Here is a 16,642-nt window from a genome sequence, read left to right as displayed (position 1 = left end):
GGTAGTATAATTTCAGTCAGAAGTTTGCTACGCAGTGAAGGAGTCATCTTCGAACAAATAAAGTATATATATGTATTTTTGATAAGGATAAACAGCCGAGTCGATCTAGCTATTTCAGTCTGTCCGTCCACCTGTCCGTTTCTACGCAAACTAGTCTCAGTTTTAAAGCTATCTAAATGAAACTTTTCAGTTAGCCTTCTATATAGTCTTACTTGTATATACTTGTCGTAACGGGCCAGATGGGACGTCTATATAATTTAGCTGCCATAGGAACAATCGGAAAATTTTGAGAAAATAATTATAAAGTTTAATAACAGTATTAATTATATAGTTTTTTTTTAAACAGAAATATATATATCTTATGTTGTATTAATTCATAGTGATCGAATTTCAATCTGCAAAGGTATACAAACTTCGGCGTTTCGATGTTAGCTTCCTTTCTTGTTATTGGTTTTATTGATAAATTAATTAAAAGAAAAATTTGGGTCTGCATATATATGAAATATAACCAAAGACGCAATGCAAACCAAACGTTAAGGATAAGGGCAAATCAAAAGAAAGGAAACTGATGAATAAATGACAGAAATGGAGTAGAATAATTGATATGAGAAGGAGAAGGGATCCATAGTTGTATATAAACGAATTCGCTAGTGTTGCTGTTGTATTGTATGTATTGGTTAATTTTCGATACTCGAATTGCATTGAGAGCAAAAATGTCATTAAAATAAGCTCGCACAGCATACGACAAGTTTAGTCGAAGATGTAAACAAGTTACAATTGGGAGTTGGAAGTTCATAGAAAGTACTAGACAAGCTATCTGACAGGTGCAGCTGCGAGAAGCTCGAATTGATTCCGCTGATAAGCAGCGGACCAAGCTACGAAACAAAAACAAATAAGAGGGTGTCTCCTTCCCAAGCTTATCCCCCCCCCCCACAGAGGCAATCTTGAAAATTGGGCGTTTAAAGGAACCGTGGGCAGTTTTCACCTTTACGACCCGGACCTTTTCATGCAATTCTGGGTGCACCTCGGTGATACCCCCAAGGATCCATTTATAGGGTGGTAGATTAGGTTCCTTGAGGTCTACCAGTGTGTCGATCTTCAAATTCTCTGTTTCTAGATGCCAATTGGTACGTTCGTGAAGCGATGTCAGGTATTCCTTATGCCAACGTTTCCGAAACCCTTGGACCATGGCTTGAAGCTGATTCCTCCTCTATAATCGATTGATTTGCGTGTCCAGACGGCAAGGTACAGGTAGTGCAGTGTATGGCGCTCCAGTCAAGAAAGTATCCCCATTGGAAAACAGTGGGCGGGAATTCAAAATAGCTTCAATTTGCGTCTGAACAGTAAAGAGCCTTCGATCCAAGTATCCGTTGCATATGAAGTTTGATTGATGATGAAGAATTCCCATGATGAGATCGAAAAGTGTGAATAAAGCTATAACAGTAATTAGATACCCCTATTAGACGAGTCCAGGTAGAGAATTTGTGGATAAGTAACTCGTTAAAACTTTCATCAAGAAAGTTATGCAGAGTGTTAGGTTGATCAATCTGAAGTCAGTGCGGCCAACCAAGACGGACATTTCCACCACATCCGGTGCTCCCGAAGCTTTGACGGATGGTACTGGACGGAAAAATGACGCTCGATGGGATCGTTCGCGTCCAGGAGTGCCTAGCTTGGATATATACTGTTCATCTCCATGAATGAGCAAAACCATCGTATCTAAGTCCGCGTGGTGTGTCACTGCAGAAGTCCAGTGATCATCGCATGCATAGCAAGAGCCTGCAATAATCCAACCAAAAACAGTATTCAGAGCAATAGGAAAGTCATTACCAAAATATTTTCGTTCTCAAGTATAGAGAGACCAGAGCTGATCTGATCCCACGATGACATCGATGGATCCTGGCGTGCAGAAGGTTGGATCTGCCAAAGAAAGCTCGCAAATGTGCTTCCACGTACAAGATGATGATAGCTTGGGCTGGGAGTGATGACGTCAGTGAGTTAAGAATGAATAAGACCAATTCGATACCTTGGTCCGAATGGCGAGAGCGCAACTTAAAATGTGCGCGTTCGCGGGTAACGCGAATCCGAATCCAACTTTGATAATATGAAAATTAGCCAGGAATCCCGCTCTTCGCAGTTTAGAGCGCGCAAGTCACGATTACTACATCTGCGCCATCGCCAAATTTACGCACTGTGGTGATGTTAGAGTTTGTTGCACTCAAAAGAGTCATAAAACTGTTTAGAAATGACCTGATAATTAGCGATTGTTTGTTATAACGCTGTTCTAGGCGATCCCATGCTTCACGATAGTTTTCCTTAGTAACAGGAAAATGTCTAACTAATATGAGCGCTTCTCCGAAAAGGTTCGATTTTAAAAAATGAAATCGTTGGCAATCGGCAAGGCCCGGATTACAAACGATCGATCCAGAAAACATATCCGAAAAATGTTTCCAGTCCTCATAGTTACCGAAAAGCTCACACATCATACGACAAGTTTGGTCGAAGACTTAAACAAGTTACAGTTAGAAGTTCATGGAAAAGTACAAGCTCTCTGACAGGTGCAGATGCGAGAAGCTTGAATTGATTCCGCTGATAAGCGGCGGCCCAGGAAACGTAACAAAAACAAATATAGAGGGTGTCTCGTTCCTAAAGAATGGTGTCAGATTAAATATGAGTGTGTAGGTGCTATTTAGGAGCAGCTGCAAAAAAATTAATTCCGCAAGCAGGCTGCTAAGGAAGGGACGCACGCAGAAGAGCTCCATCACCGATGGTGTTTGTGCAGTTTCAAAGTTGTCAAACGTTCAATTTTTTTCTTACTGTTACGCGTGTAAGTGGGCAGAGTTAAGAAGCCACGACTCGGACAGCTAGCCCGGACATGGACAAATCCGTTATATCATCAAATAAGAGGCCAAGCCAATTAAATTGAGCTGCGCAGTTAATAAAAATAATCTAAGGTAAAACCTTTAGTAAAAGTCTGTTGTTAGATACAATATAGTAATCGGAAAGCAAATTGGACAGAGGGGGAGTAATAAGCAAAGGGTCAGTTTGCGAAACTTTGGCATCGACATCGTGGAAGAACAACAACACCAAGTAAATTAGCAACTTAAAGTTAAGAATGAGAATTCCACAAAATGTACATGCCTGCACAATGGTCAAACTAACCATTCTTTGCCACACAAATACAGTGCGCCAATTTACCATTCTACGGCACGGCCTTCATGACAAATCACACGTCCTCGTGTGTTAGATCTAGGACAAGATATTTTCAGTTATTGTTAGATTTTTATTGCTTTGACTCGGCCACTCGCAACGCGGCTTCGTCAACCAGAGAGATCCATGCCACCACAGCTGACTGTCCGCGAGATCTTGAAGCTTTACCCCCCGGCTGGCGAGATCCGCCTCGGTAAGCTGGGTTATCTTGGTCACCCGATTGGCTATGAATGTCGTCCAATGTCACGCCGGTCTGCGCAACCAGGCGAGGACAATCCTCGAGTCTGTCCAACAGTGTAGGGTGAACGCCGGCCCTGGCAGTTCAGGAAGCACGGCAATGGCCATTTCGGATAACAACAGAGCTCCGCACAACTCCAACCGAGGGAGCGACACCGTTTTGACTGGGGACACTCGTGTCTTTGCCGTTAGCAGGCTTGTCATTATCGTGGACTCGACCTCCACGCGAACGTAGATGGCGGCGCCATACGCCTTCTGCGAAGCGTCGCAGAAACCGTGGTGCTCGATTTTTAAATGAGGGCGGAACGCTAGCCATCAAGGAATGCGGACTTGGTCGAGCGCGGAGTAATTCTCTAGGAAGTCAACCCATCGTTGAGAGAAATCTTGGTGAAGGACGTCGTCCCACCTAAAATCCTGGAGCCAAAGGTCCTGGATGAACATCTTCGCCCGGACAATAAAGGGGGCTAGCCAGCCTGCTAGGTCGAACAATATTGCAATCTGGGAAAGGACCTGGCGCTTCGTGAATACCGGCTCTGAGGTCAACTCTGGCGGAATGAATAAAAACTCGTCCGTTGTCGCCTTCCATCGCACCCCAAGAGTCTTGGCCGTGCTCTCTGCGTCTATTTCCAGGAAATCAGCTCTTATTGCCCGCCAGTATCGTCTTGCTATTGGAGGTTCATTTTCGAAGTGGGAACCCTGCCGAACCCAGGGCCCCCTCCAGCTCGCGGATTGCAAGCTTCGTCTCGGCTTTGGAGTCGGCTCCCGCAAGAATGTCGTCGACATACATAAAACGCCGGATAATTTGACTGGCCCGCGGAAACCTCGACGCTTCGACGTCGGCGAGCTGTTGCAGGACACGGATCGCTAGGAAAGGGGCGCAATTGACTCCAAAGGTGACAGTACTTAACTCGCAGTCTTGGATGTCCCCATCGGGATTGCGAAAGAGGATACGTTGGAGAGGAGTGTATTTCGGATCTATCCAAATTTGGCGATACATTTTCTTGATGTCAGCATTAAAAACAAACTTAAAATACCGCCACTTTAGGATCTGAATGGTTAGGTCGGACTGTAAGACTGGGCCTGCATAAAGAATATCATTCAGGCTAGTCCCGTTTGTGGAAGAGCTTGATGCGTTAAAGACCACCCGCACCTTGGTGGTCGTACTTTCGGGTTTGAGAACCGCTCGGTGCGGAAGGTAGTAAGTTGCGGAGTGGCTAGTCGGAGAAACTTCGGTCATGTGCCCCATGTCAAGGTACTCCTGAATCACCGCGTCATATCAGGCCTTTAGGGGCGGATCCCTTTTCAGGGGCTGCTCATTACGCAGGAATTGGGCCAGAGCCAAGGATCGTGAAGACGCTAAGTCAGAACCATGGTGCTCAGGGTCACGCAAGGGAAGCGACACGACATACCTGCCACGATGAATAGTCCGGTCAAAATTGAGTTCACAGACTTCACCCGATTCTGGGCCGATTCGTGTTGACACTTCCTCCACCTCCCAGAATTTCGTTAGGAGCCTATCCAGCGAGTCGCCGGGGGCGCAGGACACTCGTGTGAAAAAGGCAGACACACTGCGGGGAGTGGGCGCAGATAAGGGCCCTGTCAGCACCCATCCAAAAATGGTCTCCTGGCCGAGAAGCGACCCGCAGATGTTAGCCTTGAAGTTGCCGAGGAGGACTGAGGGGAGAATATCAGCTCCTATTAAGACGTCGATTTGGGAACTCTCGGAGAACTTGGGATCTGCCAGGGGGACGTCGGGAAGCCCCTTGAGAAGAGCCCGCGGAATCGGGTACGAGGGCAGATTGCCGGACAGCTGCGGGAGAACGTAAGCTGCAGCTTCTAGTTGTAACCAGGGTCTGACTGGCGACCGAATAGAAAAGTGGCACATTTTGGTGGACTGAGCGGACAAAGACTGATTAAGGCCGGAAACTTGGGCTTGGATCGACTTGAAGGGAAGTTTAACCAGGTAGAACAGCCGCTCCGTAATGAAGGTCGCCTCGGACCCCGAGTCTATTAAGGCTCGCGCTTGGAAACTGCACCCTAGATGGCACACAGTGATTAGGGCGGTGCCCAACAGGACGGCTCCTGAGCCGGAAGCGAAACACACCTGTACATCTGAGTGTTCATCTGTGTCTCCCGTCCCTCTGGTAGTAGGCACGGGCCGGGGCCAGGTCGACGCCAACGGATTTGGACCGGTTGCAAACGGATTACCGCGGCGCAGGTAATTCCAGGTTGGAATTTCGGCTTTGTTGTGGATGGATTGTTCCCACAGAGAAAGGGTTACTTTGGGAAGCTTTGAGGAAACCGTATACACCAAAAGACAATCCCAAGCCTCAACTAGAATGGAGGACATCTCTAGGGCGGTCAGGAAGCTTTGGATGGTGCTTTGCAGCTCTTTCAGCGCGACTCCCGATTCTTGAGGGACATCCTGGATGTTAAAGAGGATTTTTAACTGGCTGTTAACCAATTATCTTCGATTTTCGAATCGGTCGGTGAGGCTTCGCCACGTCGAGACGAAACCTTCATTGGTGAGCGGGGCCTTGGAAACTATGGCGTTCGCGTCGCCACTTGTGTTCGACAATAGGTGGAACAATTTTTCGACTGGTGTGACAAGCGAGTTGTTGATATAAATCGCCGTGAACAGGTCCCTGAAGGTGGGCCAGCGAAGATAGTCGCCCGCAAACACCTCGGTGTCTACCGGTGGTAAACGACAACCGGTGAAAGGGGGTGTGTGGACGCTGCTGGAAGCCAGAGTTGACTGGGCCGCGCCCCTTTCTATTATCTCCTGCACCTGGGCCACACACCTGGAATAGACGAAATTACAGTAGCTATACTTAGCTTCTAACACCGTTGAAGTGTCCGCGCCGTCGTCGGACACGGAGAGCAGTTCGGAGCAGCTCTCGTAACTCTTCTCAAAATTTTCCCACAAAATCTGGATTTGGTCCCTATGAACTCATTCAGTCTCCAGGGCGCCCGGAGTGTGGATCGTAGCCTCGAAGTGGCTATCCCGATCCGTGGTGGCAATGAAGCGCTTGAGAGCGACATTTATGGCGTTCTGAGGCATTTTTGCAGCTGACCAAGTTATTACAGGCGAGGAACCCTGAATGGTGTCGACAGACTCGTCGCTTTTTGCCTTTGAGATGGCCGTAGTAGCCCTTGGCTTTAAATGAGACGCCCGCGGAGATGCGGATTGGGACTTGTCCAAACGGATGGATGGGATCGGACGCGGTTTTTTGTCGTCTCCCGTGAGCATTCTCGGAATAGAATGCTGTGGATCAGGGCTTGTCGACGGTCTGACGAGAGGACGGTCACACTAACGCGCGGTCTGGGTCGCCAAAAACGGATAAAGTGGAGAAAAAATAAATTAACCTCGGCCACAAGGCTTGACGCTCGGATCGAGGAAGCCGACTGAAATGTCCCGTATAGAAGAAGAATAGAAAAAAGTATTTCCAAATAAACGGATTTTTTCTTTTTGTTTATTGATCTGCGTATTTAATTGTGGGTCTCAGACGTGGAGCTCGTTAATGTTTGCGATTGATTTAAAAATAAAACGTCGATTTGTATTTCATCGGAACCCACCAAAATAATAACTATTTATCTCGTGCTTAAGTATTTCAGCGCCGGAGAAGTGGAATGAAAAAAAACTCTTGTTCTTGGTAGCAGAGAACTCAGCGGCAACCACAATAAACACGGACTCTGTGGCGGCGAAGCGGGAAAAAGGAGAATATTAAAAAAACAACAACAGCCGTAATCGCTGATCGTGGGGGTAGGAGTTCGGATTTTAGTGGTGTTGGGAATTGTATCGCAACCCGAAAAAAATAATTTTTTTTAATTTTTAATTAGCCGCGAATGTATATTGTTTGAAGCCGTAAACGTGGAATTCAAAAACCTCGATTCTTGGTAGCGGAACAGCTTGCTGGGTGATGCCGTCGGCAAAGCAGTGCGTAGGTGAGGGACCCAAGAATTAAACGGCAAAAACAACAACTCGCCGGCTGTGGCGGCTACGTGTTTAAATCAAAAAACACTTAGCGTTGCAGTCGCAGATTGTGTGGGAGGGAGTTCGGATTTTAGTTGTATTGGTAACTGTCTCGCAATCCGAGAACAAAATAATTTTTAATTTTTAGTTAGCCGCGAATGTCTATTGCTTGAAGCCGTAAAGGTGGAATTAAAAAACCTCGCTTCTTGGCAGCGGAACAGCTTACTGTGTGATGCCGTCGGCAAGCAGTGCGTATGTGAGGGACCCAAGAATTAAACGGCAAAAACAACAACCACTCGCCAGCTGTGGCGGCTAAGTGTAAAAAACAATTAAACCCTTGCCGCTGCAGTCGCAGATCGCTGATCCGGCTCGAAGGACCAAAATGTGTAGGGGGCGTCCTGCCGCAAGATCCTGGGAAATGTAGACCAGTGAAAATTCCCACGTCGCAAGCGAAGTCAAAAAAAGTAAAGGCGGGGGCGTCGTGGGCAATTTAACAAGTCAGCTTTATTTCGCTGCATACATAAGACTGAAAAGCTAGCTTAAACTAAATCGAGCTCCCGGCCGCTTTGCTCCTCCAAAACGAGCGCGGGAGATCGCCGACGGTCGGCAGCATAGACCCGAGAGTCGGAGCGCGAGAGTAAGGGAGGCGAGCGCGGCAGAGCTCGGAAAGCTCCGCGAGCAGAGGCGGCACAGTGGCCCTCACCTAAACAACAATTCTTCTTTTCTGTAATATCATTATGACATGTAGTTATTCTTACCGATCCCCGCTATAACAATTCCTTTTGTCATGGTGCGATCATTACTGACCCACGCCACGGCAAGTCCTTCTGCTTTGATGCGGTCTTTTGACCCCCGCCATAACAATTCCATCTGTTATGGTGCGGTCTCTATATCTCCTCTTGGGATTCTAAGGCAACTACAGTGCCTTCTTTATCTCTATTTCTCATTTGCGAGTCAGATGCATTTCCTCTCGAGTCATCTAATTGTTCATTCATTTCTTTACTTAATTCTCTATTGGGCAATGCCCTCAAAAACTCATTCGCATACTTATAATTTCTTTTGCTTGTTAAGACTTTAAAACATATCTATCGTCATTTAGTCGTTCGATTATTTCGAACGGACCTTTAAATTTCTGATCAAGCTTGGTTTGGTGATGTTCTTCGTTTTTTAATAACACATGGTCTCCGACATTATATTTTATTATATTTGCTTCATTCTTATCATATCTCAGTTTATCATAACGAGCATTAGCTTTCATGTTTTTCTTGCTTGTTTTCTTACAGACTCTCTATCAATTAAATTATCCTCTTCTTCACCTATTGGTAACAAACAGAGAGGTCTAGATTCTATAACAATAAGCATTTCTAATGGACTGAATTTTGTGAGTCTATTGGCGGTGCAATTCATTGCCAATTGTACTTCGGTTAGCGCATATTGTCACGACCTCTGACTGGTTTCGACTGCTGTCAACGTACTCTTGAGTGTGCTTATTATACGCTTGCCCTACTCGCGCCTGTAGCAATTAAGTGAAGCTCAATCTTTTGGGAGGAACGAAATTCACGAAATCCTGAGCTTGGCAAAATTATGACCCTGATCCGCTATAATGCGGGTAGGCACACCAAACAAACACACGACGCCTTTAACAGCTTTGATTGTAGACTCAGTAGCAATGTTTAAGGTGTGATGTAAATAAACAAATTTCGTGAACGCATCCACCAAGACAATTACGTATTCCTTTAGGTCATTCTTTCCACTCATCTTTCCTGTTATGTCTATATCCACTGTGTGCCATAGGGTGTCTACCTTAGGAATCGAACGCAATTCAGGTTGAATTTTTCCAACTGGTGGCTTAGCTAATTGGCAAGTAATTCAATTTTCAAAAAATCTACGAACGGTCTTTGACATATTTTCAAACTAATAAAATTCGAAAATCGTTATTTTTTAACTTAGCTAATGTATCTGCTACATCAGGATCACGTTGTTGCTCAGAAATCAACCAGTTGTCAGTTACATCGGTGCATTTACTATAATATTGTTTGTTATTAAATTTAAGCAACAATATAGCACCATAGCCAATTGAACTTGCATCGGCGTGTAATCCTATTGAATGTTTCGGGTCGAATATAGTCAACACAGGTGCCTGCGTCAATACTGTTATAATTTGAGTCCTTATTTGCTCAAAAATACGAAGCCAATCCTATGAATTGTCGTAATTGCGACACAGATTGGGGAACAATGCTTATACTTTTCGTGCGTTTGGCCTAATTTCTCCGTTACTTATCTCAAAACCGAGGTACTCTATGCGAGTTTTAAGAAAGGAGCACTTAGTTACATTAAATAAAAATCCAGCATTACTCAATGTTTCTAATACAATACGCAACCGTTCAAAAGCTTCTTCTTTAGTTTCGGCTATAACTAACACGTCGTCAATATAAACGACTGCGCATACGTGTACCATTGATCCTAATGGTTTTATTATTGCCCTCTGGAAAGCAGAAGGTGCATTTTTTAAGCCAAAAGGCATAGTCAAAAACGCGTACTGACCCTCTGGAGTCACAGGTAATATGAGGTCCACCATGCTACACCACGATGAGGGCTCCAGTCCAACGTCAGGGTTAAATTTTTCGTAGGGTAATGTGTGCCGCTTTACCATCGGATTGCGGCGTCTTTGGAGTCTGCATGTTTTTAATTATTTCCATGAGGTTGCGATTTTGCAGTTCCAACGCTAAGAAATGTGAATCAGTAGGCAAAGGAGAATGATGTCGGAGAATGATCGTTTATTTTAATCTTCGCTACGCAGCAAGTTCTGTTCATCCCGGTGGCTCAATATTAACTGACTTCGCCGCACAAACTCTAGGCTAATTCACAATTCTGGCAAATCATAATGCCATCTCTTTTCTACGCCCCTACGAACAGACCTTACTCAGCAGCAGAGTAAGAGCAGAGATCTCTTCTTTTGAACCGCTGTGCGTTCTAAGAACCGTTAGCGATGTCATGTCGCCACGTCACAAAATGTACATGCCTGCACAATGGTCAAACTAACCATTCTTTGCCACACAAATACAGTGGGCTAATTTACCATTCTACGACATATATATTAATAAGTGCCGCTGGCAAGTTGCTTTCAATGCTTATGCATAAGTGTTTATGTGTAATTGAGGCCAGCTGAGAGTCGATCCGGCGGAGGTATTTAGCCAATATCGTGACATAGCCGTTGCGCATGTCAAATATTTCGATTAAGCAATTTCTTTGCCAATTTAATTCATCCGGGATCATATTACCGGCCACTTCGGAACTGCTTAGATCTTGGATTTGTTTATTCATATTGTGGTCATGTGCTACAATGTGTTTGTAAAAAATATTAATGCGTAACACTGAGTACAGTGTGCATTGAATACGTGAGAATACTACATCTCCCTCCTTTAGAAAAATAAAGTAATTATATGAAGCTATTATTTTTTTTAAGATTTTACCATTAACATCATTTTAATTATTTATTATTTATTTGTTATTTAATTATTTTACCAAATATTACGTTAAAATATATATAAATTTTTTTTTTATTGTTTGTTTATTTTTATTACATGCTATTTTTAAATGTTAGAAAAATTAAATGAATTTTGAAATATATAAAGTTTTAGGAACATGTAAATTAAACGCATTATTTTAATGAAATAATAGAAACTTGATTGGTTTATGAATAATTTTAACCTATTCTTATGTATTCTTTGTTTTCTAATTCTATCATTAGAGATTATGATGTTATCTCTTTCTCCGATGTGTTCCACAGTGTAGGCCCTGTATATTTAAAATCTAACTTATGTCGTTTCGTTTTTAAGCAAAACTAGGTCTCTTATGTTGAGATGAATATCTCTAGATTCCCTATCATATAATTCCTTATTTTTAGTCTTATTTTCTTCTTTCTTTAGTTTATCTCTTTTATAAGCTATTTCTAATCTAAATTTCGATTCCTTAGCATAGTCATCTATATTACAAAGTGGTTCTATTCTATCTTCCATATTAAATTGAGTTGGTAAGTTTGATGTCTTACCGAAAACTAGCACATATGGACAATAATAATGCATCAGTTTTATGTACTGAAATATAGGATCGAATGTATTCATTAAAAGTTCTATGGCTTCTTTGGACTGCTGCAACTGTTTGGTGGTGGTGTGCAGTAGATGTTAAATTGTCAATATTTAAATATTTGCACAAGTCTGTAATAATTGAGTTTTTATATTCTGTTACCATGTCCGTAATGAAAGTCTTTAATGGACCGCAATTCATAACAAATTCTTCAAAAATAGCTTTATCTACTGTTTTGGCATTTTTATTTCGGAATGGTATGGCTACTATAGTAAATATTTCAAATCGATTTTGGTAGTGAGCCAATTGTATCCACAATTACCCTTGCGCAAGCTCTTTGTGGAGTTTCGACTATGGTTAATGTAGTCTGAGTATGTTTAGTCGTTTTAGACTTTTGGCATTTAGGACAATTTCTTATGTACTCTTTTATGTCTTTAGACATATTTTTCCAGTAATAGTGTCGCTGGACCTTTGCCAAGGTTTTTGTATTGTCAGTATGACCTCTTTGCATTGGATCATCATGGAATGTAGACAATATAGCTTCTTTTTATACCCTTGCAGGGTATTATAATTTCAGTCATAAGTTTGCAACGCAGTGAAGGAGACACCTCCGACCATATAAAGTATATATATTCTTGATCAGGATCAACAGCCGAGTCGATCTAGCCATGTCCGTCTGTCCGTCTGTCCGTCTGTCCTTCTGTCCGTCTGTCCGTCTGTCCGTCTGTCCGTCTGTCCGTTTCTACGCAAACTAGTCTCTCAGTTTTGAAGCTATCTGAATGAAACTTTGTAGTTAGCCTTCTATATACTCTCACTCGTATATATGTCGAAACGGGCCGGATCGGACGACTATATCATATAGCTGCCATAGGAATGATCGGATAATTTTTACAAAAAAAATTATAACAATTTCAGTTTTCAACAGAATTTGATAAAATTTAAGATATAGCCATTTTACTATACTCTACAATTTTGAATAAAATTTAATGAAAATCGGACAACTATATCATATAGCTCCCATAGGAACAATCGAGAAATTAAGACAATTAAAAATTATAACATTTTCAGTTTTCAACAGATTTTCATCAAATTTGAGGTATAACCATTTTATATCAGTCTTAAATTTTGTGTAAAATTTTATGAAAATCGGACTACTATATTATATAGGTGCCATACAAACGATCGTTAGATGTGGAGAAAAATGCACATCTGTGACTGTAAAACTGCAAATATAATATGTAAAGGTGAATGAAATGAAAGCAGGTATTACTTCATTGTTTTTTTAACACAAATAAATATAATTTATATTGTTGGGATTCTAAGTCATAGAAGTTCTATCTGCAAGGGTATATAAACTTCGGCGTGCCAAAGTTAGCTTCATTTCTTGTTTATTAGGAACACCGGGTTGAGTAGCGCTACTCTCAATGATTTTAATATTCTATTGCCCATTTTTTTTAAATTATCAATTGAAACATGTTCAAAGATATTTTCCCACGGTGCCACTTTGAGTTGGCTGATTTTGTTAATACCGGTCTGCTTTTCAAGCAGTTGAAAGAATTGAACTTAATCAATGGTTCCATTAGTATACAAATCTTTAACATCATATATTGATGTAATTTTCTTGCCGTGTTTAAATGAAGACAAATTATTATTTACATGCAAGGTCACTACTTTGAGTACTTCCTCATTTTTAATGACTTCATATACGTTGGGCCTTAAAGCGTTCTCTATAGATTGCTTCGGCAACTCTATTTGTTCTCTTCCTACGCAGGATTTTTTTCTACTTTGATTTCTGGTAGTGACTTTCAGAATCTTATAATCCTTTTGGATATTTTGTAAGTCTTGTATTGTTATTCGCGATAATGCATCAGCGATTTGGTTGTCCTTTCCCTTAAGATATTCCACGGTAAAATCATATTCCTCTAAGTCAAGTCTCATTCTGGTTAACTTTGAACTTGGGTTAGTCATAGAAAATAGATATGTTAGTAGTCTGTGGTGGGTTTTTACTATAAGGTGTTTTCCGTAGATATATGGTCTAAAGTGTTTAATGTATAGCTGCTAGATCCTGTTCTGTCGTGTTTTTATTACTTTCTCCCTTTGTGAATGAAAGTGATGCGTATGCTACTAGTAGATACGTTCCATTATGTTCCTGCGTTAGGACTGCTCCGCATGCTTGTTTACTTGCAACCGTTGTTATTCAAAATTCTTTATTACTATCGAGGTCCTGTAGTAATGTTGGTTTCATCAGTTGTGTTTTTAAGTACTCGAAGGCTTTTTGACATTGATCTGTCCATTCGAATTTCACGTTCTTTTTCCATAATCGCGTTATATGTCGTGAAAAATCGGAAAAATTTGTTATAAATCTAGAACTGTCTGCGTCCGTTGGGACTGGGTATTTTTCTATGACATCATATTTGTTGTCTGGTAAAATACCTTTGTCAGTACACTTGTGTCCAAGGAATGTTACTTTGTGTTTAAAAAAAGATCACTGTTTTGGGTGCAATTTAAGGTTCTGTTTTCTGTATAAATCAAAAACGTTTGTAAGGTTTTTAATCATATGCTTTTCTGAACAACCGATGACAATTAGTTCATCCATATATAGGAATGGCTGTTGGATGCTAACACCGTGAAGGCAGGAGAGGTGGAGAAAGACCTAGGTCCGGCCATCAACATAATTCTTTAGAAGGAATTTGGCGCTATTTTTAAGCCATAAGGTAATCGCGTGAAACGATAAGAGCCATTGCTCGTGGAAAATGACGTTATATTCCGAGAGTTTTCTTCGAGTTCAATTTGATGAAATCCTGACATCAGATCTAAGCATGAAAAGTATTTTGCTCTGCATAGTTGATCTAGAATATCGTCTATTCTTGGTAATGGAAATTTATCGGATAAGAATTTCTTATTAATTTGGCGGTAGTCAATTACTAAACGTCATCTTTTATCGGATGAAATGGGTGGTGATTTTTTGGTAATAATGGGCTGTTATATTCTGAGACTGATGGTTCTTATCTTTAATTAGTTCTTCGACTTGTTTATCTACTTCTTCTTTTTGACTGTGAGGAATTCTACAATTTTTAATATAAACTGGTTTATCATCTTTCATCCTTATTTTTTGTTTGTAAGAATTATTTATTAAAATGGATTCTGTTTCTATTCCGAATATATCCATATATTTTGTACATAATTCATTAAGTATTGCTTTAAATTGGGAAGGATAATTTTTATTCAATTTATTTAAAATATCTGTATTGTTTTCATGTTTATTTGTTTTTACTAACTATTTCGTAGTCTTCTAATGGTTCAATTTTTATTTCGTTTAGGTTAGTAATCTCGTTTTTGTTTGTTGTGTTTAAAATTCGTACAAATGTGTTTTCGGAATCTGCAAAGGAGTTTCCAATGAATACTCTGTTTTGGATTTCTTGGTTTGGTATAAATATATACCTGGTTGCTGAATTGATAGCAATTTTTCGGACGACTTCGGACCTTGCTGGTAGAATTGTCAAATTATTTTCAAATGTATGGTTTATTGGAATATTAATGGGATTATAGAGGTTATCTGGTCTCAGAATGAACCAATAATTTTCTGGTTTTAAATCTATTTGACAATTGTATTTTTCCATAAAATCTATGCCATCACATGGAATAGGAAAATTTTATGCTACTATATGAAAATTGTGCGGTATAGCATAGTTGCTTGAAAGAAGTTCTATTGATACTAATCCTTTTGAATTGGTTGTCCCTTCACCAAAACCTGGTATTTGGGTAATATTTTTATTTTCAACTTTGTTAAATGAGTCTGAAGTTTCTTTCATTAAAGAGATGTCTGCACCTGTATCAACTAGTAATGTATATTATTTATATGTTTGTTCGTTTTTTAATGAAACAAAGAGATTAAAGTTAAGGTTGATAGTGTGAACCGTATTTTTTACTGGGTTTTGTATCTTAAGGGTCTTTATTGGTTTTTTTTTTGGGGCATTATTATTATTATTATTTCTGTTATTATTACTGTTATTGTTATTATTATTTCCACCACGGTTATTTCCTATATAGCTTCCACGACCTCTTTTATTATAGTTGCCCTGGTTGTTACCTTTATATTGGTAGTAACCATTGTTTCGGTATTGACCGTTGTATTGGTAGTTACCACGGCCATATCCTCTATTACGGAAATTACCTCGGCTATTATTGCCTCGGTTGGATTGTTGGCCTGTGATATACAATATTGAGTTTGGGTTGCTGTCATTTCAGTACTACAATGAGTGTACTTTGAGACGGCTTCATTCATGGTGGTAAAATTACCAGATTCAAGGATTGCCATGTTCACAATTTTTAACCATTGTAAAGATGGCTTCTTTTGTGCTGAATTGTGCTGATAACCCTTCGTCAATGTATGATGCCTCTAGTAACTTCCGGAGGTTATCAATTTCATTGGTGAGATTTTCAGCAGTTTTTCCTTCTTGTCCGTTAAATTCCGGAATGGCATTCGAAATATCTTTTATATATGACCTCTGGGCAATGGTTTACTCGGCCATCGTAGTCGGTTTTTCTTCCATAACGCTATCGTTTGAATCTGAGTCAGTTAAGTCCTGATCTGATAATTCAGATTGAAGAAGGACGACAGGGATGGTGAGGTTATTTATGTCTTGTTCCTTTATTTCTGGACCTGTAGAATCAGAGTCATCAGTCTCTGTTGGATCGAGTGTCAATGATTCTGATTCCTCTCTAGGTTCTACGGTCAATGAAGTGTTTAATATGGTTGGTAAAGAAATATTTAAACTGTACCTTTGTCTTTTTGCTGTTAAGTTCGATCGTAATTTGATCAAGAACTTAGATACTCGAGACCAATGGGCTTTGTCAAGCCGGTCTTCCTGGTCATATATTACTCCCTGGTCATATATTACTGTACGCGCTGTGTTAAAGCGGTCTACGAATATTGCAGTATGTTTCGCTACAGTGATTTGTTGTACTGGCCTATTTCTTGCTAATGACTATAAGATTTGTCAAATTCACTTTTTAAGTTATTTAGCTCCTTATATAACTCATTCCATTCCATTATTTAATGAAATATGAATTATATATTGAAATTATCATATTAGAAAAAAGTAAGCAGAATAGTAAAAATATGGAAATGTTTTA

General features: G+C 40.7%; 1 protein-coding gene across 36 annotated transcripts in view; it reads left to right on the top strand.

The window, feature by feature from the left end:
* Window positions 1-16,642, top strand: part of LOC110177636 (chromatin remodeler ATRX homolog) — a 597,323-nt gene that overhangs the window by 129,960 nt on the left and 450,721 nt on the right. For 2 of the 36 annotated variants that reach the window (XM_020943885.2, XM_086840177.1), the window contains exon 9: window positions 1-15,586. The exons of the other annotated variants lie outside the window; for them this stretch is intronic. In XM_020943885.2, coding sequence (XP_020799544.1) covers window positions 1-5 — 5 coding nt within the window. In that variant the 3' untranslated portion in view covers window positions 6-15,586. Of the gene's footprint in view, window positions 15,587-16,642 lie in introns of those variants that run through there. 36 annotated transcript variants of the gene reach the window in all.

The sequence above is a fragment of the Drosophila serrata genome, unplaced genomic scaffold (assembly GCF_035046125.1).
Source record: "Drosophila serrata isolate PLE 108 unplaced genomic scaffold, ASM3504612v1 contig_88, whole genome shotgun sequence".
NCBI classification, from domain to species: Eukaryota; Metazoa; Arthropoda; class Insecta; order Diptera; family Drosophilidae; genus Drosophila; species Drosophila serrata.
Note: the sequence above shows the minus strand (reverse complement) of the source record. Positions and strands in the feature narration are given on the sequence as shown.